We start from the raw sequence: 24,574 nt of genomic DNA, 5'->3' as shown, positions 1-24,574 counted from the left end.
AGAGGATTGTGAAAAATTACAAGAGGAACTTACGAGACTGGGAGACTGGGCATCCAAATGACAGATGACATTTAATGTGAGCAAGTGTAAAGTGATGCATGTGGGAAAGAGGAACCCGAACTATAGCTACAAGATGCAAGGTTCCACATTAGGAGTCACCGACCAGGAAAGGGATCTAGGTGTCATCATTGATGAAATGTTGAAACCCTCTACTCAGTGTGCAGCAGCAGCAACTAAGAAAGCAAATAGAATGTTAGGTATTATTAGGAAAGGAATGGAAAACAAAAATAAGGACGTCATAATGCCTTTGCATCGCTCTATGGACAACCACACCTCAAATATTGTGTGCAATTCTGGTCACTGCATCTTAAAAAAAGATGTGACAAAAATGATAAAGAGGATGGGATGACTTCCATATGAGGAAAGGCTAAAGCAGCTAGGGCTCTTCAGCTTGGAGAAAAGACGGCTGAGGGGAGATATGATACAGGTCTATAAAATAATGAGTGGAGTGGAATGGGTAGACGTGACTCGCTTATTTACTCTTTCCAAAAATACTAGGACTAGGGGGCACGCAATAAAGCTACAAAATAGTAAATTTGAAACAAATCAGAGAAAATATCTTCCTAAAAGAAAAGTCCATAAGTCATTATAAAGATGGACTTGGGAAAATGTATCACTTGTTTCTAGGATAAGCAGCATAAAATGTATTCTATTGTTTTGGGATCTTGCCAGGTACTTGTGACCTGGATTGGCCACTGTTGGAAACAGAATACTGGGCTTGATGGACCTTCGGGTTGTCCCAGTATGACAACACTTAAGAACATAAGTGTTGCCATACTGGGACAACCCGAAGGTCTTATGTTCTTAAGAAAATAAGTGGTTTCTAAGACAAAAAGTCAGCGTTTGGTGGAAAAATGAGGGTGTGTTTGCAAAGTCCTCCAATGGCACTTAATAGGGGCAATCTTCTCTGAAGCTTTAGTAAATTTTAAAATACATGGGAGAGCATCCAACAATGGATTTGGATATAATTATCAAAAAGATTATCGCCCCCAGCACAGGACATTCACAAGCTTCTCCTGAATAGCTAGTTCCTGGTTTGAAGCAGGAAGTCTGTGTATCCCAATACCCACGGTGGCCTTGGGAAATCATCATCCTCTTATGTAAGCACAGCATCCTGCAGATGTCAAACAAATCAATTCATTCTGACTTCAGGAGGAAGCTAGCAGAGGCAGTAGCTGCAAAGTAAGGTGAGCTGCTCTTTGGCTACCCCTATCAGAAGGAGCACATGATGCAGGAAGCGGTGTGGGGGAAGCAAGATTTTTCTATCAGTAATAACAATGACAGTAACCCATCCCCATCACTGAACTACATGTTGTCAAATTATCACAGCACAGCAGCTGGTAACCTACCTCTTAATACACTGTTATTTGCAGTTTTCTTTGCCTTATGCTATGATGCCTCCTAAATTTCTCACCTTTATTAAGAAAAAACGAATTCGCTACTTAATATTCCCATATTTTTTTCAAATTTTTATTTATTTATTTGAATTTTGCTCACACCTTTTTCAGTAGTAGCTGAAGGTGAGTTATATTTAGGTACATTGGGTATTCAGTACTGAAATAAGAATTTAAATTGAATTGAATTTACACTTATATTCTTCAGGATTCCATCTTGGTGGTTCAATACAAATCACAAAAGAATTAGGGGCCCTTTTACTAAGCCGCACAGGCGCCTACACATGCCCAACATGCACCAATTTAGAACTACCGCCCGGCTACCATGTGGCTCGGGCAGTAATTTCATTTTTTACGTGCGTCCAATACATGTGCTGGAAAATATATTCCGGCATGCGGTGCTAACTGGGCAGTAATCGGCATTCTACGTGCACTGACAATTACCGCCTGGTTAACGCATGAGACTTTACTGCTAAGTCCATGGGTAGCAGTAAGGTTTCAAACCCAAAATGGACACCTGCCAATTTTCATTTTGCTGCATGTCCATTTTTGCCCCCCCCCCCCCCCAAAAGGCCTTTTTTGCAGCTGTGCTGAAAAATGAACCTGAGCGCATCCAATATGTATTGGCCTGCGTCTACATCAGCGCAGGCCACTTTTCGGCACACCTTAGTAAAAGGACCCTTAAAGCAGAAATTACTGGGAAGGAAGAATTAGAGTATTCCTTGAGATGTTTATTAATAAAGTATGTTTTTAATTTTTTCCTTAAACTGATAGCTTCTAAATTAATATCTACTGGTAATGAAGTACAAATTTAAGAATATGATTTAGTTTATAATAAACTTGTTTAACTGAAAAAAAAATTTTCATTAAATTTTTCCAACACAAGTGTTTATAATCAAATGAAACTAGTGACTCACAGACCCAATACACAAACCACCAGGATTCTTAGTCAGTCCATACAAGCAGAGTGAATAAACAATTATGTTTATTTTCATAAAATATTGAACAGTGAACTATAAAAAAGATGGGGAAAACAGCACACAATAACAGGTAACTGAAATAGGGTTAGTTATAAACTATAAACATTTTATCACTACCTAAATAGTGCCTGGAAAGTACAGGAAATATAGCTGCTCTCCAGTTACAGAGTATAACTGATCAAAGGGTATCAAGCAGGGAGGTCTTTCTCCCTCTACTTCCAAACTGAGACTAACTAATTACCTCACAATTAGGAGGGGAAAAAGAAAAAAAAACCTGTCACTTCTGGTACAGCTTTAAAGAAAACAATCTCCATCTGCTGGAGAAACATATATCATGAGCTCTATCAAATCTCTTTGCAAGTTATATTAGACTGGCAGAAGTATTTCGTAATATCTGCAGCCATTGAACTAATCTTGTAGAACATCCAGCAAAATATTAATGCCTCTGTATAGCTCCATGATGTGACCTCACCTTGAGTATTACATGCAATTTTGGTCGCCATATCTCAAAAAAATAAAAATTTAACTTCTATCTATCGATAGATAGATATAGATATATATAGCGAAATTAGAAAAGGTTCAAAGAAGGGTAACCAAAATGATTAAAAGGATGGAACTCCTCTCCTATGGGGAAGGCTAAAGAGCTTAGAGCTCTTCAGCTTGGAAAAGGAACAGCTGAGGGGCAAGATTTGTCAGGTTCTCAGGTTCAGAGCCCGCGGGGCCGGGCTCTGGAGCAAACGTGAGCCCTTGGGCTGCTGACGAGGAGTGACAGCAGCAGGCAAAACCCACCAACCAACACTGGGTAAGCACACCGGCACCGGCAGGGACTGCAGGCACCGCCCAGCGAGCCAGAACACAAGGACTGGAATCCCCCGAACAGGAGGACACAGGACTGGAACACTGGACTGGAGCACACCGGACTGGTCCACACAGCTTCACCTGCACTTAGCTACTAAGCCCCCCAGAAGTTGAGCTCCTGGGTTCGAGTAGCCGGCAGGACTTACTGGATACCGGATGACACAGGGACCAGGACTGGAAACAAAAGTGCTCCTAAACCTAAACTGATCTACGTGCTCTCAAGCCCTAAACCAGCAGGAGTGTTCCTAACAGTAAACTGACAAAAGGACTTCCTAAGCCCTATACTAAACATGAGCTCCTAAGCCCTGCTCAAGAAAGGGACTTCCTAAGCCCTAAACTAACAGAGCAGGGAACTAAACACAAAGCTAACACAGGTGCTACTAAGCACCAAGCTACAAGCAGAGCTTTACACTAATAAGCTAAACACAAAACTAACCAGCTACCTAAGCACTGCTCTAGCAAGCTAGATACAACTAACAAGGTGCTTCCTAAGCACTACTCTGGCAAGCAACCAGAAGAGCTCCTAGCACTAAAAGGGAAGACAGGGGAGCCACAAGGAAAAAACAGGGAAGCTAACACATAAGCCAAAAGTGCTTCTAAAGCACCCAACACCAACAGCAAAGACTGCAATGCTCCCAATAGCACAAACACCAGAAGTACTTCTAACAGCAAACTCTGCAGTGTTCCTAACAACACCAAACCCTGAAGTACTTCTATCAGCAACAGAGCTTCCAAAGCCCTACACACAGCAATGCTTCCAAAACCAAGAGGGAAAAGCAGGAAAGCTAAACACACAGTCACCAGTGCACACTGCACTAACACTAACCTGGCCCTTAGCAAAAGCAAGCAGGGAAACTAGACACAAAGTCAGAAGTGCACACTGCACCACCCTACCTAAAGCAAACCCTAAAGCAAACACCACCGTTGCAAAAGGCTCTGAAGGAAACAAGACCACTTCCTTATCAAGGCCCCCCCTGATGATGTCACACTCCCTAGCCCCAGGCAACAGCACACTGACCCAGAGAGGCCCAACCCACACCAATGCAAAACCGTGAAGCACTTGAAGCCAGTACCCCCAAAGAGAGGTAGAGGTAACTCAGTCCACCCACACAGGTGCAGTATAGTGAAACAATTAGAGCTATGCTGCTGGAAGCTGCCAGCACAGAGAGACAGAGCCAGCTCAGAAAGGACAGACAAAAGAAACAGAAGCCAGCTAAGAAGCTGACCCCCAGGAACGAGGTAAGTTTGAGAGGGGTTCTGACCCCAATCATAACAAGATTGAGGTCTACAAAGTCCTGAGTGGTGTAGAACAGGTAAAAGTGAATCAATTTTTTACTCTTTCAAAACATACACTCAATGAAGTTACATTGGTAATACTATTAAAATGAATAGGAACTTGCAGAGCTATTGTTAGAAATATGTAATTTATCCTTAAAATCAAGTGTGGTACCGCAAGACTGGAGGGTGGCCAATGTAACACCGATTTTTTAAAAAGGTTCCAGAGGAGATCCAGGAAATTATAGACCAGTGAGTCTGACGTCGGTGCTGGGCAAAATGGTAGAGATTATTATTAAGAACAAAATTACAGAGCATATTCAAAAGCATGGATTAATGAGACAAAGTCAACATGGATTTAGTGAAGGGAAATCTTGCCTCACTAATCTACTACATTTCTTTGAAGGGGTGAACAAACATGTGGATAAAGGTGAGCCGGTTGATATTGTGTATCTGGATTTTCAGAAGGCGTTTGACAAAATACCTCATGAAAGACTCCAGAGGAAATTGAAGAGTCATGGGATAGGAGGTAGTTTTCTATTGTGGATTAAAAACTGGTTAAAAGATAGAAAACAGAGAGTAGAGTTAAATGGTCATTATTCTCAATGGAGTGGTCCCAGGGGTCTGTGCTGGGACCACTGCTTTTCAACATATTTATAAATGACCTACAGATGGGAGTAACTAGTGAGGTAATTAAATTTGCTGATGACACAAAGTTATTCAAAGTCATTAAATCGTGGGAGGATTGTGAAAAATTACAAGAGGACCTTACGAGGCTGGCCAGCTTATTTTCGAAAGAGAAGGCCGGCCATCTTCCGACACAAATCGGGAGATGGCCGGCCATCTCTCAAGTCCGGCGAAATCGGCATAATCGAAAGCCGATTTTGGCCGGCCTCAACTGCAGTCCGTCGCAGAGCCAGTAAAACTTCAAGGGGGCGTGTCAGCAGGGTAAAGAAGACAGGACAGGGCATGCTTAAGAGATGGCCGGCTTCGCCCGATAATAGAAAAAAGCCGGCCCTGACGAGCATTTGGCCGACTTTACTTGGTCCCTTTTTTTTCACGACCAAGCCTCAAAAAGGTGCCCCAACTGACCAGATGACCACCGGAGGGAATGGGGGATGACCTCCCCTTACTCCCCCAGTGGTCACCAACCCCCTCCCACACAAAAAAATAAAAAAAAAAATATATTTTTTTTTGCCAGCCTCTATGCTAGCCTCAAATGTCACACCCAGCTCCATGACAGCAGTATGCAGGTCCCTGGAGCAGTTTTAGTGGGTGCAGTGCACTTCAGCCAGGCGGACCCAGGTCCATCCCCCCCTTACCTGTTACACTTGTGGTGGTAAGTGTTGAGCCCTCCAACCCCCCCCCCCCAAAACCCACTGTACCCACATGTACGTGCCCCCCTTCACCCATAAGGGCTATGGTAATGGTGTAGAGTTGTGGGGAGTGGGTTTTGGGGGCTCAGCACCGAAGGTAAGGGAGCTATGCACCTGGGAGCTATTTTTATTTTTTAATTTTTAGAAGTGCCCCCTAGGGTGCCCGGTTGGTGTCCTGGCATGTGAGGGAGACCAGTGCACTACCCGAATTATAGCTACATCATGCAAGGTTCCACGTTAGGAGTCACGGACCAAGAAAGGGATCTAGGTGTCGTCGTTGATGATACGTTGAAACCTTCTGCTCAGTGTGCTGCTGCGGCTAAGAAAGCAAATAGAATGTTAGGTATTATTAGTAAAGGAATGGAAAACAAAAATGAGGATGTTATAATGCCTTTGCCTCGCTCCATGGTGTGACCGAACCTCGAATATTGTGTTCAATTCTGGTCGCCGTATCTCCAAAAAGATATAGTGGAATTAGAAAAGGTGCAGAGAAGGGCGACAAAAGTGATAAAGGGGATGGGACAACTTCCCTATGAGGAAAGGCTAAAGCGGCTAGGGCTCTTCAGCTTGGAGAAAAGGCAGCTGAGGGGAGATATGATAGAGGTCTATAAAATAATGAGTGGAGTTGAATGGGTAGATGTGAAGCATCTGTTCACGCTTTCCAAAAATACTAGGACTAGGGGGCATGCGATGAAGCTACAATGTGGTAAATTTAAAACGAATCGTAGAAAATGTTTCTTCACTCAACGTGTAATTAAACTCTGGAATTCGTTGCCAGAGAGCGTGGTGAAGGCGGTTAGCTTGGCAGAGTTTAAAAAGAGGCTAGATGGTTTCCTAAAGGACAAGTCCATAAACCGCTATTAAATGGACTTGGGAAAAATCCACAATTCCAGGAATAACATGTATAGAATGTTTGTACGTTTGGGAAGCTTGCCAGGTGCCCTTGGCCTGGACTGGCCGCTGTCGTGGACAGGATGCTGGGCTCGATGGACCCTTGGTCTTTTCTCAGTGTGGCATTACTTATGTACTTATTATAATAATCTAATTGGCTAATCACCAAAGAATGTACTAATAATGAGAAACGGTCAGAGGTAAAATGTCTAATTCTTCAGATTTGTTTTTGCTTAATAAGCTGAAATGTTCAAAAGTCAACACAGCACTGACAGGCGGTCGATGAATCAAACGTTTGGGGAGGCTAAAGAGGGGCAGGGCAAGCTAAAATCCTTGGTGTGGGGGTGGGGTGGTGACACCTATGTCATCAGTAAATGGATGTGTCATTTTTGAACACAGTAGGGAAGGACCTCTCTAATGTGTTGTTCTGGTGCAGCTACATCATCTGATTTCCCCCCTCCCCCCCACTATCTCTGTTACGGATAAGTAATATTCACACTGAATACACTCCAGAGTATTATGTGCCATAATAAAACAAATCAATACACCAAAATAATACAACATATTAAACAGAAAAGTATTTGCAGTATTCTGTGCAGGTACAGTAACACTTGGTTCCCAATCAGCCCTAGCCCGTCCTCCAGTCCAGCATCTTCCTGTTGGCCTTTTTAACAGAGGTGTTCAGCAGCACTGTAACAGAAATCCTGTGACTACCAGCAACCATTTGCCCATCTATGTTTTTAGTAGGTTGTCAAATGATTACCAGGATTCAGATCTGCTGGTTTTTAGTTTATTAATGAGCTACCAAATATGTTTAGAATATGTATTATCTGTATTAGCTGAACCTAATGGTTTCAGCAGCAGGATCAGAAACCAGGGTTCAAATCCTATTGCCACTTGGCCAAGTCACTTAACCTTCCATTGCCTCAGGTACAAACGTAGGAGCCCTTTTACTATGCTGCAGTAACAAGGGCCCTGCACTAGTGGCAGGAGCCGTTTTTGCTGTATGCTAATGCCCTTTTTACCACAGCAGGTAAAAAGGCTGAAAAAAGACACTGCCATGCGGTAAGACTGTTCTTTTTATGTGGCTATGCAGTGGGAGCACTTACCGCCACCCATGCTAACCCGGCGGTAACCAGGTAGTGCGTGGCGCTGCCTGATTACTGCCGGGTAACCCTCTGAGGAAATATTTAAAAAATATTTCTGTAGGCACCAGAAATGCCGCACGCTGGGGGTGGAACTACCACCAGCGCCCGTGCTGGGCCAGCGGAAGCTCCAGATTGGCGCGCAGTAAGCTTACGGTGGGTTTACCACCGCTTAGAAAAAGGGCTCCTTTGACTGAAGCCCTCCAGGGATAGGAAAATACCTAGTGTGCCTAAATGTAACTCATTTTGAGCTACTACTGCGAAAGGCGTGCGCTCAATCCAAATCCAAAATCCATTTCCAGGTATATTGTGAAGCAATACAAAATCCTACAAAAGTCACTCAAAACCTATAAGGCAATGCTACTATATCATAATAGCAGTAACTTCCAGGAATCACATTACATGGGTCTACCTAAGAAAACATTAAACAGTAAACATTGCAAGGGCAGTAAAACATTAGCATACCTATTGGGAAAACTAATTAAGCTGGATTAGTACAGATCATTCAATGCCTTTTCTCCACATGCAAAATACAGATAGACCATCACTAAGTAATGACAAGCTAAAAGTAGAAATAAGTAGACAAAACTTGTTGCACTATATGCAGAGAAACAGTGATCCTGTCCCCCTGTACTGTGCAAAATATAAAGACAACAAATGTAACTTTCAAAAACTGACGCATTCCAATCACTACATTACAGATATACAAAAATAAGGTGATGACTTTTCATTGGACTAATTCAATATATATTTTGACTAGTTTTCAGAGTCCAAAATCTGACCAGAAGAACATGGTCGTGGCCTCTGAATGTTAGTCAAAAAATGTAATGAATTAGTTCAATAAAAAGGAATCATATTTTCTAGTTTTTCTTTTGCTTTAATTTATTAACCTTTAAACTATACTAACAGAACTACAACACTACTTCACCTTAATTAAAAATAAGATTCTTTTCTCTACCTTTATTGTCTGGCCATTTTATTTCTTTTTTTCTAATCAAGTAGGTCCCAGTTTCTGGTTACTGCTTTCCTTTCCTTTTTGTAGCTCTCTTTCCAGGGTCTCTGTCTTCTTCACTGCCTCCACTACATCCATCTCTGACATTGATCTTTTTCTTTCAGCTTTCTTCCATTTTTCTGTCTCTCTCCATTCAGATTTCATTCTATCTTTCTATCCAGTCTTCAATCTCCATTTTTTCACTGTATCTACCTACAGCTTTCCATATCTTTCCCTTATCCAGGCACTCTCATTCCCCTTCCTCTTCTCCCTCATCCAGCATTACTGCATGTCTCTCTCTCTCTTCTCCCTGTCTAACATTAACCCATCTCTCTTCTCCCCCCATCCAACATTAACCCATCTCTCTTCTCCCCCCATCCAACATTAACCTGTTCTCTCTGTGTGTCTCATCTCCCCATGCATCATTGTCCCATTCTCTCTGTCTTTTCCCCCATCCAGCATTACACCATTCTCTGTTTCTCGTCTCCCCCATGCAGCATTACTCCATTCTCTCTTTTCTGCCCTATGCAGCATTAACCCCAGTCTCTCTCTTCTCCCCATGCAGCATTACCCTGTTTTGTCTCTGTCTCTTCTCCCCCATCCAGTACTACCCTGTTGTCTGTTCTCCTCTGTCTTTCTCTGCCCCATCCCCCCAATTCAGATCACCTGCTTTCTGTCTCTCCCTCCTTCCCACTCCACTTGGTCTCTCCCTAGTTTAAGCAGGCCAGAAGTCAGCGATAAAAGCCAGCTTGAAGACACATGGGGACCATACTGCAATGCGTGCTGCCACTTGTTCTACTGACCACACCCTTCCGATGATGCTAATCCGGAACTACCACCCCTAGGGCACAACAAAAATATTTTTTATTTTTGTAGCGCTAGTGCTTACCTGGCAGTAATCGAGCAGTGCAGCATGCTACCCAGTTATTGCTGGGTTAGCGCAGGAGCCCTTGTTGCCACCTTGCTCCCCCACCAAATGGCCACACAAGTGGTTCACTTACTGCACGGCCATTTCTTTTTGAGAAAAAAAGACAACCTTTTACACACTGCGGTAAAAGGGGGCCTCAGAACTAATCAAAAACATGCGCTGATGCTAGTGCAAGCCCCCTTTTACTGCTGCTTAGTAAAAGGACCCCTAAGAAAGCAGTGACACACAATGCAGTATATGTCTAGCAGTGTTATATAATTGCTGAGTATTTAGAATAACAAAATTGCATACAAAGATTTTTGACATGCCAATCTTGTTGGAGAGTCTTCTCCAGAAGTTATTTTAAAATGTAGACTAATTGTACTTAAGTATATTTAGTATTGAAAGCAATTCACATCAGGCATTAGTGTTCATTTGGTGAAATAAAATTAGATGATTAAATTTGCGGAGGATACAAAACCACCACTCATGATGTATTGTAAGCCACATTGAGCCTGCAAAGAGGTGGAAAAATGTGGGATACAAATGCAATAAATAAATAAATAAATTACTACTGACATAGTTAATGATCAATTGAAAACCAATAACCTAGTACTGCGGTACTCAATTTTCAATCTGGTTTTATAAGACTATCTGAAGCAAAATTGTACTTTATCTACCTAGTGTTTATTTGAAAATCTTTTGGAAGCAGGCCTTTTTTTTAAGGCACAATATATGTCCAAAACCTTCAATACACATGAAATAAGGTTTTAATACTAAATTAAGGTGCATTTAAAAAGCAAAAGTAAATAACATATCTCAAACTTCTGAATACATTACTGAAAAGACTAAATGAGACTATGTGGCTAAATGAAAGCCTTGCCTTATAGGAGTAAGCAAACAAAAAGATACTTACAATGCACAGTGACAGTGGTTGAAGCAAGCATGTTTTGGTCAGTCAGAGAACATTTATAGTCTCCTGTTGCATTACGTTTTACATCTGTCAGTGTGTAATTGTTTGAAATACTTATTCCTTCCTGTTGTCCCTTTTCATAGATAAAGAACATCAAAGAGTATATTAAGTAGTGGAGACCAAGAAATTGCATTTCCACAATATTTGCTTTGTTTTGAAACAGCTAATACTTAAAATAAACAAACAAAATAAAAAAAAAGACAGATGTACATAAAGCAAAGTTACTTACCTGTAGCAGGTGTTCTGAGGACAGCAGGCCAATCGTTCTCACAACCGGGTGACATCATCCAATGGAGCCTGGTGCGGATGCTGCTCAGTGCTCTGTCTCTTTAAGAGGCCTATGGCAAAATCCCAAACTGGAGGGAATGGTTCACCAGAGAAGCAGGTGTGAACCAAATTGGGAGTAACTGGATGACTTCCACTAGGTTCCTCTTGGCCTGAGACCACTGGGCTTCTCTCAAATGGAGGTGTGCCATGGGCATCACATGAACTGATGAGGCCACGTGGCCTATCAGCCTCAACATCTGCCTGTACCTGCGGGAGGTAGGCCTGAGCTTGTACCTATCAGCCTTAACATCTACCTGCACCTGAAGGTTGGCCTGAGCTTGTACCATGACTATCAGGGTTCCAATGAATTCCAATTGCTGTACAAATTGCAGGTGGGACTTTGGGGAGTTGACCATGAATGCTGATAGCTTCAGGACCCGAATAGTCCTCCACATGGACTTTGAAGCACCCTCCTTCAATGTGCTCTTCACCATTCAATCAGTAGGGAAGTACATGCACTCCCAGTCTGCACAGTGACATTGCAACTACCATTAGACATTTGGTGAAGACCCTGGAAGCTGATGGGCCAGGAACGTTGGGCTGAGCCTCTTGAGTGGGGCAAGTAGAAGGAGTGAACCTATGCCTACGAGAGTAGTAGGCACTCCTACAAAACCCAGCCAAAATTCTGAGAGGAGGTGGCTGCAGGAGGATGCAGCCAAGAGAGGTGGACTTGATGGTGTCAAAGTGTTTCTTAATAAGATCCACAACTTCCTCCACCTTGTCCCCCAAAAAGTTAATCTCCCTGGAACAAAGCATCTACTAACCTCTCTTGAACCACTGGTTTGAGGTATGAGACATGCAGCCATGACAGTCTATGCATCCCAACACCTAAGGCAGAGAGTCTGGATGCAATGTCAAAAGTATCAAAATGTGCCCCTGGCCAGGTATGTCCTGGAGTCCTACTGCTGCATTACCAGCTGGCGAAGCTCTGCAGCCTGCTTCAGTGGGGGAGTGTCCACAAAGTCTAGGGCACTTCGTACCATGGACCAAGTACAGGCTTGTGTAGAGCTGGTAGGCCTGGATGCGGGAGATGAACATTGAAGACTGAAACGCCTTCCTCCCAAAGAAGACAGAGTCATGGCCTCCCTGCCTGGGGGAGCTGAGGCATAATTCATGGAGCTTCTGACCCTCGAGAGTGAATTCCACTACCATGGAATGGTGTGGCAACTGGGTCTTCTCGAATTCGGGAGTCTTTTGGATGTGATACATTGAATCCACCTTCTTAGCGACAACAGAGAGAGGGGTCTCCCAGTTCTTTATTGTGCATCCATGAGGATGATATGGAGGGGTATGGTGACTGCCTCCCTAGGGGAGAGAGTTGTAGTTCAGAATGATCAACAACTCTGCCCTAGGCTTGTCCTCAGTCTCCAACTTAATGGGGATAGTAGCCACCATTTTTTAACAAAACTGGTAAAGGAGAGATCCTCAGGAGGGGACTTCCTTCTCTCCTGCGGAAGAGAGGAATCTGAGGGGATGCCATAAGACCTCTCCTCCAAGAAGTAGTCCCAAGACTGGTCCACCTCAGACTGAAAGAGCTTCTCCTGGGAGAAATGAGTCCTCACCTGCCTCGGTCAACTGGATGAATGTCCAGGCTAGTCAGGTTGCCGAGGTGCGGGTCTGCCACCTGATCCCAGGAAGCTTCCTCCCTTCATCAAGCAGGACACTACATGAGACAGCCCAGCCTCTAATGTCTGCCAAGGCAACGGTGTCAGCAGCTACTCCACAGGCGAGACCTGAGCCCCCAAAGAGGGCTGGAGCTGTGCTGTGGCTGGAATAAGCACCCTTGATGCCAATGAACTTTGCTGCAGCAGAAAGCCTGCCAGTTCCTCCCTGTAACCAGTCATTGAGGGAAACTTAACAATACAAGTGCTGGTATAGAGAAGCCTTCTGTTGGTGCTGAATCAGAAGCTGAGCCTGGCTAGAAGGCGGCTGCAGTGTTGGCACCTCCTCAAGAGAGGGGGAGTGCTCTTCCTGATGCCGATGTTTTTTGGGTATTGATAATGCCAATGCCCCAGTGCTCCTGGTACCATGCTTTGAGGGAGACTGATGCTTGATCTTTTTGGGCTTGCCTCAGTGTTGAGCCTCAGAGCCCTGTAGAACCAATGAGGACAACGTCAAATCCTCATGTCATCTCAGTGTCGGGTCAAATGCAGATCGGTCCCAGGGCACTAACAGTGCCCCACATCAAGGCAGGGGCAGACCTCATTGATACCAGTGCACGCCGAGTGTCTGAATGAGACGCATCAGCCATCAGGGTTGATGCATCTGATGCTGATGTCAAATGGACCGGACATGGTGCTAGAATTTTTTTTTGTGGTGATCTGTCTGGCTCTCTGGGTCTTCTTCTGTATGCACAAGCAGAAGACACAGGAATGAGCATCGTGATCTGGCCCAAAGCACTGGAGACACCAGTTTTGGGGATCAATCTGAGAGATGATCCGATTACACTGGGAACAGAGCTTAAAGTCACTGGGAACCTTCTGGGACATGGAAGGAAAAACAGCCAACACCAAATCAAACGGCTCAATGATGAAGGTGAAAAAAGTTCACTCACCCTCAAAAAGCTTGATGCAACCTGGCTGGAGGTTGGGTCAAAAAATAAATGAAACTTTAAACAGGACAAAAATCACCAGGAATGCGAAGGTGAGCAAAAACATGAAACTAATGAAGAAAAGGGACAAAAATCCCATAGGAAAGGCACCAAGGTATTAATGAAAATAAACACACTTAGGAGAGATCAAAATTGAGACCTCTCATCTCCGTGAAAAAGTGAAAACTGCTGATCCTGTGTTCACACATCAGGCAGGAAGGCACCTGTGCAATCGTGGTGGGAGGCTGCCAAAGGCCCCTTAAAGAGACAAAGAGCTGGGCAGTGTCCGAAACTGGGTTCCATCAGATGATGTCACCCAGTTGTGAGAGGATATGACCTACTTTTCCTCAGAAAAAAACACTTTTTACACTTAAAAGTTCCAAAATATTAAAAGGTGAAGTTTATGGTTTATTGAGGTTTGATATACCTCCTTTACTAGACCAAGTCAAAGCAGTTCACAAATTTTTACAAAATAGTACATAGTAGGAAATACTAAATAGAAAAGAAGAGCACCCTCACTCCAAGCAAGAAAGGCCATGACAAAACCAAACCAAACCAGAGAGATGGTCCTGCCAGCACCCGGTATCCAACTGCATCAATCCCATATACCAAAGGACAGGGTGAAAAGATAATTAAGCATGGACTTAATTTTGGAAGGGATAATCCACCACAAATTTCACCTTCAATATCATTCTACTAGATCACTCCAGATAGCCAAAGCTTTTAAGAACCTCAGGTAGGAGGCAGAATATGCCCTGATCCACACTGTCCTTGCAAGGTGGCATCCCCCACACCCTGAGCATCCTGTTGTAGATGCTTGAACATGGGAGCAGCAACACCTAAGAAAGCATACTACACAGACTCAAACTACCATTTTAGGCCTTCATGAAGGAAGCGCTCAGTTTACCATAATAGGAACAAATTAACCTGGATAGTCACAGCCCAAATATTCCCCTAGCCACCAGGAAAACACAACTGGCACTGTTCCACTCCTGTTGTTCATCTTCTAAGATATGAGAAACATACCTCTCTACAAATTGAGACAATCCCTATGTGCACACATGCTATGAGGAAAATTGTGGCCTCCGCCTAAGGCATAGGACTAGGCTTGGGGGTAACAGTAATAAACTTCAATGCAGACTTGTTCCTCTTCCCTATGTTTCCTCCACTAGGTTCTTGGGAGTCACTCTGGTCAGTACTCTCTATTTTCACTCTCAAACCTCAAGGTTTGTTTCTTACTCTTTTTCTTTACACTCGGGTGTCTCCGCTCTATTCGCCCTCTCTTGGATCCTAATTCGCTCTGTATCTTTCTTCACTCACTTATATTGTCCAGGCGCAATTATCGCAACTCCTTTCTCATAGATCTGCCTGCACATCAGTTACATCGATTGCAATTAGTTCAAAACACTGCAGTGGGGCTTCTTTATAACCAAAAAAATACGATCACGTCACTCCACTTCTTATTGCTGACTATATGATCCGTGATTACAAGATTCCTTTTAAGCTTAGCATCCTATCCCATCAGATCCAATCTTCTGGTCTACTCTCCTTTTTGGCTTCTCTTGGTTCCCTAAGTCCCTTTAAGATCCCTCTGCTCTGCCGGTCAGGGTTTACTTGTAGTTCCTTTCTTCCATCAGGTCTTTCTAGTTTTTTTTTCCCATCACTCTTGTTTCTGTGTGGTCTCCCCTTCCTCAATATCTATGGCTTGAGAAGTCCTTTTGTGTTTTAAGTTCCAGTTAAACACTTACTATTTTTCTTTGGCCTTCCCCCGCCTGACACCTGATTTGGTTTTTCTCTTCACTTGCACCTCTGCTGTCTGGTATATGATCAAGACAGTTCCAAGCTTCCTATTGTATTTTTCCTTCTCCCTTTACCCCTTTCTTTTGCTATGTAATCTCTTCTTTTCTGGTCATCCTTTTGTACTCAGTGCTGTCTTTTGTTATATTGGCTGGTGATCCCACCAAAACAGTAGTGATACCAGGGAAGTAGCTGGACATTTCTGGCACACTTACAGCTGTGCCTGACCACATGAAACCTTCTGACGTAAATGTACAGAAACCAGTTTCTCCCTTAAGTTAAAAAAAGTTCAGATCCATGTCAGAAGCAAGAAAAACCCTGGCTTCCCTCGCCTCAGCCCATTATTCCAACCACTAGGTTAATATTAGGTTGTCCATAGGGCACACAGCATAACAAAGACATCTCCACAGTACCTGTCACAACTGATGCTACTAAGCAGGACCCAACTGATCCAAAGGCAGGGTCCATCTGTGCCACCACTGGGGTCACAGCAGCCTCCCCTCATACAATTTTTACATAAGAATGTACATCCCTTACACAATAGGGCCAATGTTTCTACCCACAGGGGCTCCAAGGAGATGCAGGTGTTGAGAGCCTTTCTGGCTCTCCTTGTCCCAAGTCCTGAAGAGTTCAGTTAATGCTAGCAGCACCTCCTCAGACTCCACAGAGGTTTTGCCACTCTGAACCACTATGCTGACATGAAGCCACTCTCTTCTCCTTTCTCCAATCTACTTAATGAGACTGCCAGAATGCTCCCAGATCACTTTGAGTGCTGCCTGGAAACTCCCCTTCAAACATAGGCTCCCACTACCTCAGTGAGTGATTCCTTCCCCCTCCTTTAGTCCTTCCATTTAAATTACATTGTTTTTTGGATTTTTTTTTTTTTTGCTTAATAACTAGCAAGGGATGGAGATGGGAGGGAGCAGAACTTGACAGGAGCCCCACGGAACCTTCCCCACTATCCTCCATAGCCCTATGGAACTTCAATACTGCTTCCCCCTCCACCCCAAACAGCTTCTGGCCCCAACAGCCCGGAGCACCTTCCCTATATTAGTCTGTAGGGAGAGAGAGAGAATTACCTCTCCACTTGCAGGGACCCTCTGAGGGGCTCCATCCCAGCACTTTCTGCCATAGTGCCGAACCCACAGGTCAAGGCCACTAACTTTAGATGAGAACACAGAGGCACCTCCAGTGGGAAGGGGGGGGGAGGTAAAAGTACTCAGCTCCTCTGACAGAAGCCCTCCAGGGAAAGGTACATGAATCAATACCTAGGAGCCTACACCAGCCAAAGTACTCAATCACCGGCCCACAGTCTATGGACTGCACCCTTTGGAGTCAAGCCTGCTTCGAAGAATCCTATGCACCATCTGCTGGAAGCAGAGAAATACTGGCAAGTCCAGCACTGTACTATTTCTTAAACTAGTGAATGAGTCACTGAAAGCTCAGTGTTCTCTGCCTTCATTTGCGGGTTGGGGAGTATAACCCACTCATCTAGACTGGTCTAGAAGGGTGATAAGGAAAACTGGATTTTTTTTCTACAGTACAAAGGATGATGAGAAGTCTACTAGTTAGAATACTGGACTAAGATTCATCTGGATTCTAAAGCATTGCAACAGGAAAGAAACAGTGTCAACTAGATGGACTTTATGATCGTCACCATTCTATTAATATGATTCAAAAGAAATAAAGACACCCATTGGAGCAAGTTATCGTACTGTACCATCAAGATCAAGTACCAGCTGAAAACAAGTCATTTTCCTTAATATCACTTTTTAAAATATGCATGCTCCTTGTTTGTATCATCACTTATCAACAGAGACACTTGAGCACTCCACAAGAAAAATAAAAACAGAAATATATGATATGCATGTTTTCATTCTAAACTTTTATATTTAAAAAGCAAGTTTGTAGAAAAGGGGAAAAGAAAGAACAGATATTTCTGTAAAGAACTATGAAAAATACAGAAAAGTCTCTCTCTCAACAGTTAACAAAATAGGTAAAGACTAATGGGAGTCTTTTACTAAAGTTTAGCTCGAGTTATCTGCAGCAAGACCCATAGGAATAAAATGGGCTTTGCTGCAGATAACTCTAGCTAAGCTTTAGTAAAAGACACCCCCAAAAAGTCTTCATGCTTAGGAGGAGCCTCCTCCAGTTCTATATAAGATGTGTCATGTGATCTATTGTATAGATTAGTTGACACCAACATTTTAAAGATGTTTTATTGTATTGTGCTAACATTGTGGACATCATATTTCTATCTCAATGTTTTACTGTGCTGTGTTAGTATGATGATATTGATACTTTATTATTGAAATAGAACAATTTGGCTATCACCAAGTTTATATTATTGTTCTATTTATGTATCACACTGAGATTTGGTCATTTTAGTATAATTATACTGTCACTATAAGTTACCTAGGTCAAGCTACACAAGTTTTACATAGCCCTGGGTGAATCTTATCATAAAGGTGAAGAAATGCTAATAAATAAATAAAATAAAAGACTATGAACGCTGTAGCTGAAGTGCAGAACAATATACCAAGACATTGCTGAACTAACAGCAAAGTATAAATAATTCCCATTGATTTTCCATAGTTTTTTTTTTTTTTAAACAGGATTCGCTAACATATTTAGCATTTTTCATTCAGGACTCCTAACAGCATTCTGTTCTATCAGTTGTGTTGTTTGTATACGCCATAAGCTGTTGGATACATGTTGTCATCTCATCTAGCTTGATAATACAAAAACATAATACTGTAACTAAGTAATGGTAATAGAAAACTTACCGGAGTGTAAAACAAATATTCTTGTGGAGGAGGATTACCATTTCCTATGCATTTTAAAGTGATGTTATCCCCTTCCTTAATGCTCTTTGTAGGTGATAGAATTTGAATTGTCACCTTCTCTGTTGGATCTGTGAAAATAATGGACTTGTTATAACAATTCTTGTCATGCACAAAATTACTCTGTGCATACAATTGAAAAGACTAAATTATATACCATTCACTCATGAAGCAGGTAATGATAATTGCCTTAATGTATCTTTTATACAAGGTTTGAAGTTAATAGATGCTTTCCACACTGAGTACTATTCCTGGTTGGAACAAACTATAAAGAAACCCTGTAATATAAAAATCAATTTCTCTTTAGTAAAATGTCTTTAACAGAGCATTTCCACAAAGGCAGGAATGACCATTGCTCTTTCACTTTCAAAAGATCAGTATGAAAATTTCACAGTGTGCGTTTCATTAAAAGGAAATATAACTGTATTGAATATAACACACAGTTTAGAAGCAGTGCATCAGCCAACCAAAATAGCTGCATCATCAAGCTAATGCACTAATATTGGATAATAATACTATACATCAATCGGAAATAGGAGATAAGCACTGCTATCGAGGTCTTCTGTAACTGAAAAGTATAGTTACTTTGAGAAAGATGCATGTCTTGAACTTGAAGCAAATTTCTAGTTCATTAAAGAAACAATAAATTTAATCAAATTATTTTAAGTAGAACTGGGCCCACAATATCTATTCTGGATCTGTAGTGAATAAAAGCACAATGGATGAATTGTAGGACACACAAAGTAGTGGTTTATTATGGTTTATTGAGAATTTACTATACCAATTCAGTCACAAGAGGAAGTCTACGTAGTTTACAATTCAAATAAAATACAGGAAGGAAAGGAATGCCGGTATGAATACAAAAGAGTAGATATACAAGAAAGACAGGCAGTTTCAGTAAACATTAGTGCAAGCAAGACTGAACTTGCTGGGAGTTACTCCTGGGAGTTACTAGTCACAAAAAGCTAAAAGAAAATAGTGTATCTTAAGATTTGTCCAAAAGGCCTTAAAGGAGGACTTGGCATAGAGCGAGAGGGGTAGGCTGTTCCAAAGCTATTGAGCCTGAAAGAAAAAGGCTCTGTTCTTAGTAGATACCCATTTAGCCTTAGAAGGGCCCATGAGTACTAATTATGGTCATTAAGGAAGCACAAGAGCCATGGGGAGAGTATGGTAAGGATGGAAAGGTAACCTGGGGCAGTATACTACTACTACTTATCACTTCTATAGCGCTACAAGGCATACGCAACGCTGTACACCATACACAAAAAAGACAGCCCCTACTCAAAGAGCTTACAATCTAGATAAATGAAGAGTCTTGAAACTCAGGGCAAGATTTTCCTGAGAGTGAACTCAATTTACCACTAAGTAAATAAGGGGATCTTTTACTAAAGATTAGCTCGAGTTATCTGCAGCAGGGCCCACAGGAATAAAATGGGCCCTGCTGCAGATAACTCAAGCTAATCTTTAGTAAAAGTAACCCTCAGTGTTAACTGTGGAGGCTGGTTGGTTTAGCTTGTGGGTAGGTTTTGTTTTTTTAATGGTAACTGGATAAGTACATTATTTATGATCAAAATGTTTAGGTGGAGTAGGACTTGATTCCCTTTAGTGAAAGGATGGTTTGAGCCATGATTTAGATTTTTAAAGCATTTTCAGGTTATATTAAGTATTGTATTAATGAACCAATATTTTTATTATATATTATAATATTGTATAAATTCCACAAGCTTTCTTCTTCACTTATTAAAATTAGCCTTACTCAACAATTATTTTATATTCAATGGAGAATTATATTTGCAACTTTCAAGTATAGCGATGGGAGTGGCGTTTGTCCCAGCAGTGGCCAACTTATTTATGGCTCATTTTGAAGAACAATATGTATATGTTATCTTTATTTCAATATGAATCATGTTTGTGGTGTTTTATAAATTACATTTTTGTTATTTGGGAAGCAGGGGAAGATCTATTAAATCAATTTGTAACAGCTTTAAACGCCTGCCATCCCACTATTAAATTTCAACATACAGTTCATTCTACAGAAATCAGTTTCTTGAATTTTAAAATTATTAATAATAGTGGACGATTAGAAACAGATATCTTTACAAAAAGTACTGATCGAAACACACTTTTGTCATATGATAGTATGCATCCCATTCATATTTGAAACAATTTGCCATTTGCACAATTTTTACGTCAACAGACGGATTGTGATTCTCCTCAGAGGCTACCCTAAAAAAATGATTAAACATGCCTACAAGAGGGCTTTATTTAACCATCGAGAATTACTACTGGAATCTAAACATCAAAAACTGTCTGTGAAAAATATTCCATGTATAATGCAATATACCACCATATCTCCACAGATAGCCAAAATTACTTATAAACATTGGAACATTCTATCAACCCATGGAGTTTTAGCTCAACAAAAGTGTATGGTATCTTACTCCTGACGGGCTAATTTGGCTGTTTTATGCCATACCGATATTTGGTCGAAAAAAGAGACTCATAATTTAGGGCATATAAAATGTGGCAGCTGTATTATGTGTGAGATTATGGATGAAAACAATAAATTTTGGGATGATATACAGAAGTAATGGATCTATGTCAAATGTTCCACAAATTGTACTTCAAAGGCGGTGATCTATATGATTACTTGTCCGTGTGGACTGAGATATATCGGTCAAACAAAACGAATGTTAAAAACCCGCTTGATTGAGCACAAACATGGAATTCATGCAGAAAAATTACATATGCCTTTAGTAAAACATTGCGTAAATAAAGGACATACATTTAACCAATTGCGTTGTATGGTGATAGAGCAATTGAAAGATAATGGTAGAAGAGGAGATGTTTCATGATGCCTGAATCAGAAAGAGCAAAGATGGATTTACTGACTCCAGACTGTGTCCCCCCAAAGGATTGAATGGACAGTTAGAATGGGAAGCGTTCTATTGATTGATTGGAGATACACTAATGTAATATGCAACCCTGCGTGAGCTGGTTCAACAGGAAGTGAGGTCGGATTATTGGGGGAGTGGTTTAAGTTAGCTTCTATTTAGACGGGAGCCATTTTGTTGCCATAGCTTGTGACTTTTTGGAAGAGAAAGAAGTGGTTATTTTATCTTCTCCTGATGAAGTAGCGAAACAGAAGGATTCCTTGATCTGTCTATAAATGTGACATTAAGGAAATACAATGGATTTAAGGTTTGAGCAAAGTTAAGTGGTGTGCTCCCTGGATGCTGATAGTAATCATTTCCACCCAGGTGAAGGCTAACTACCCTGTTTTGCTCTCCTTTGCACATGTTTGATATTTGGGATTATTTCTTCCAATTTTTGAATATTAAAACATTTTGAGATATTGTCTTTACACTTCTGGGATAAAGTAGTGAGCTTCCTCCGTTTTTTTACTGCAGACCTTTTTTCTCCGAAGTGAGTTGTTTTGCTCTGCAGGTGTTTTCGGAGGGGGTTGGAGCCAATGAAGAGAGCCCACTAAGGGGTTGTCCAATGATTTGGTACCCTGGGTTTATGAGGTTTTATTTATTTTAAATATATTAATTGGGCGATGGAGGACGATGGCGCCTAGAGAGGACGTGCGTTTCTGAGCTCCCCGATATCCAACCGAATTACCTGAGAAAGCAGCACTCTTCTCCCATAGATAATATGGGGAAGAGGAAGGGAAAGACCGGGGTTTTACCCTCCTCCAACCCTGGAAAACCAGCTTCCCAGCAAAAGACGCTGGAACATGTGGTGAAGGCGGTTAGCTTAGCAGAGTTTAAAAAGGGGTTGGACGGTTTCCTAAAGACAAGTCCATAAACCGCTACTAAACGGACTTGGAAAAATCCAAAATCCCAGGAATAACATGTATAGAATGTTTGTACGTTTGGGAAGCTTGCCAGGTGCCCTTGGCCTGGATTGGCCGCTTTCATGGACAAGATGCTGGGCTCGATGGAACCTTGGTCTTTTCCCAGTATGGCATTACTTATGTACTTATGTACTTACGCAACAATTCAGAGTTCAGGCGCTGAAAGTGCAGATGTCAACGCTGACAGGACCCGATGCTGGCCAGACGGACCGAAGCATAGAGGCAGCCTCACTAAGCCCGCCTCAAACTACAGCACCCCCTCGACCCGGAAGCAGCTTGTTATTGGCAGAGACGCTGCCAGAGATTTCCTCCGAAGTGGTAATTTCCAGAGCGGCTGGAGAAGGCCCTGACGCTACTTCGACCCCAGAATCATTGAAAACTAGAAATATAAGAGCTGATAGCTCTGTATCTCCTTTGGATCTGGAGGCTGCATCTAAAGAAAGTCGAGGGCAGCAAAAACCGGCTGTGATAACATTGGAGACGCTGTGGGATGGTATTCAGGGTATTAACACAACCCTCACCCAGGTAACAAATTCTATTAAAGTAGAACTTTCAGATTTAAAACAAGGGCAAGAATCTCTATCTGGGAGGATACAAGAAAATGAAAAGAAAACTGAATTAATAGGAGATGAAACTAAAAAACTACACAACTTAACAGGAACAATGATTAAAGACAGGGAAATTATAGTTAGGAAGCTGGAATACCTTGATAACCAAGGGAGGAGACATAATTTAAGATTTCTAGATTCTCCTAAATCACCATTAATTCCAGCAATAGAAATGTTAAAGAAATATTTCGGTGAAATCTTGGGAGTTCCGATAGAGGGTTACCCTCCAATTGTCAGAGCTCAATATATATATGGAATTAGAACCCATTCCCTAGGATCTCAACCTGGACTTAATCTTACGGAATTCCTGGAAAGTTCTTTGGAGGTGATAACTCAGCGTACTCTCCTAGTGACATTTGCATTGGAACTGGATAGGAATAATATTTTTCGTTTATATTTCAAGCATATGAATGCACAATTCTTAGGAGCCAAGATATAAATATTTCCTGATTTGAATAAAGAAACAGAAAAGAAGGCGAGATTTCTTGGTAATCAAACCAAGAATACTCGCACTAGGTGAAACCTTTGTACTTAAATACCCTTGTAAGATGCTTTGTATCTTTAAATGATGTTAATTATGTATTTCTTGACCCTGAGAAAATGCAAAAATATGTAACTTCTAAAGAGGAGGGTAGTTAATTCTCTTTGAATCTTCTCACAGAATAGTGCTAGACGTAATATTAGCTAGTTGGTATATGTGTTTTTTCCTCTCTATTTCAAAGATGGATATATTTCTTAATGTAATGTAATTTCCTAAGTACCTTGTCCAACTATTGTGGTCAATGTAAGTAGATGGTTAGTTTATTCTTTAACCTTATATCGGAGTACTTTATATAGTATAGTATATAGTATAGTATAGTATATAGTAATCCTAATATCCTTTACATGTATAACATGAATGTAAGTTTGCAAAATTATAAATAAAAAAAAATAAAAATAAAAATACATTAATTGATATTGTGATAGATTATCCCTAGAGGGGTTTGGCCAATATCATAGTTTAGGGCAATCGTGTGATTAGTTTTATAAATTCCTTAATATAATTTGTTTTAAGGAAATGGGTATAAAAATCTAACATTTTACTTCCTGCCTGCTGTAAAATTTCTGAAGATGCTGGGAAATATGTATAAACACATTCCATGTCATTATAACAGAACTATTCTGTAGTACTGGATTACAGAAACCAGACATAGGTCATGTTAGACAATTAGTTTCTCTTTCTTGTATTCTGGGTACATATCTATTTAGATTGAAAACATAAGGATTTCAGTTATAAGTTGGAGGAAAATGATAACATTATGAATTAATTTCTGTTCTCTTGTGCCCATTTTTTATTTTCTTTGCTGATGCTACACTACTATTTGGAATTTCTCACAAATAAAAGCTACTTCAGAAGTATAAATACATATAAAGTACCTAGCTCAAAAATATTCTATGCAATGAAGATATGATTACCTTTTAACTGGCTCCACTGCTCCTCCAACAGAACTAACTTACTCTTTTCCCTTTGGATATTTTAAATAGTGAAGGTATAAATAAATAGTAGAGGAAGTAAGGTCCAATCAAAACAAGGAATCCAAGATGTAAAAGCAGAACAGTTTATTAAGATGACTCAACACAGCTGGGTTTCAGCGATGATGCCTGCATCAGGAGTCAATCTTCTACAAAACCATCCTATATAATAATTCTCACCTCCAACG

The 24,574-nt window shown here is 41.3% G+C and overlaps 1 protein-coding gene across 4 annotated transcripts in view; it reads right to left on the bottom strand.

The window, feature by feature from the left end:
• Positions 1-24,574, bottom strand: part of ALCAM (activated leukocyte cell adhesion molecule) — a 289,118-nt gene that overhangs the window by 129,077 nt on the left and 135,467 nt on the right. For all 4 annotated transcript variants that reach the window (XM_030204168.1, XM_030204165.1, XM_030204166.1 and 1 more), the window contains exons 7-8: positions 18,351-18,478; positions 10,794-10,923 (exon numbers count right to left, since the gene is read on the bottom strand). In XM_030204168.1, the coding sequence (XP_030060028.1) occupies positions 10,794-10,923; positions 18,351-18,478 (258 nt within the window). The remainder of the gene's footprint in view (positions 1-10,793; positions 10,924-18,350; positions 18,479-24,574) is intronic.

The sequence above is a fragment of the Microcaecilia unicolor genome, chromosome 5, assembly GCF_901765095.1.
Source record: "Microcaecilia unicolor chromosome 5, aMicUni1.1, whole genome shotgun sequence".
Taxonomy (NCBI): Eukaryota; Metazoa; Chordata; class Amphibia; order Gymnophiona; family Siphonopidae; genus Microcaecilia; species Microcaecilia unicolor.
Note: the sequence above shows the minus strand (reverse complement) of the source record. Positions and strands in the feature narration are given on the sequence as shown.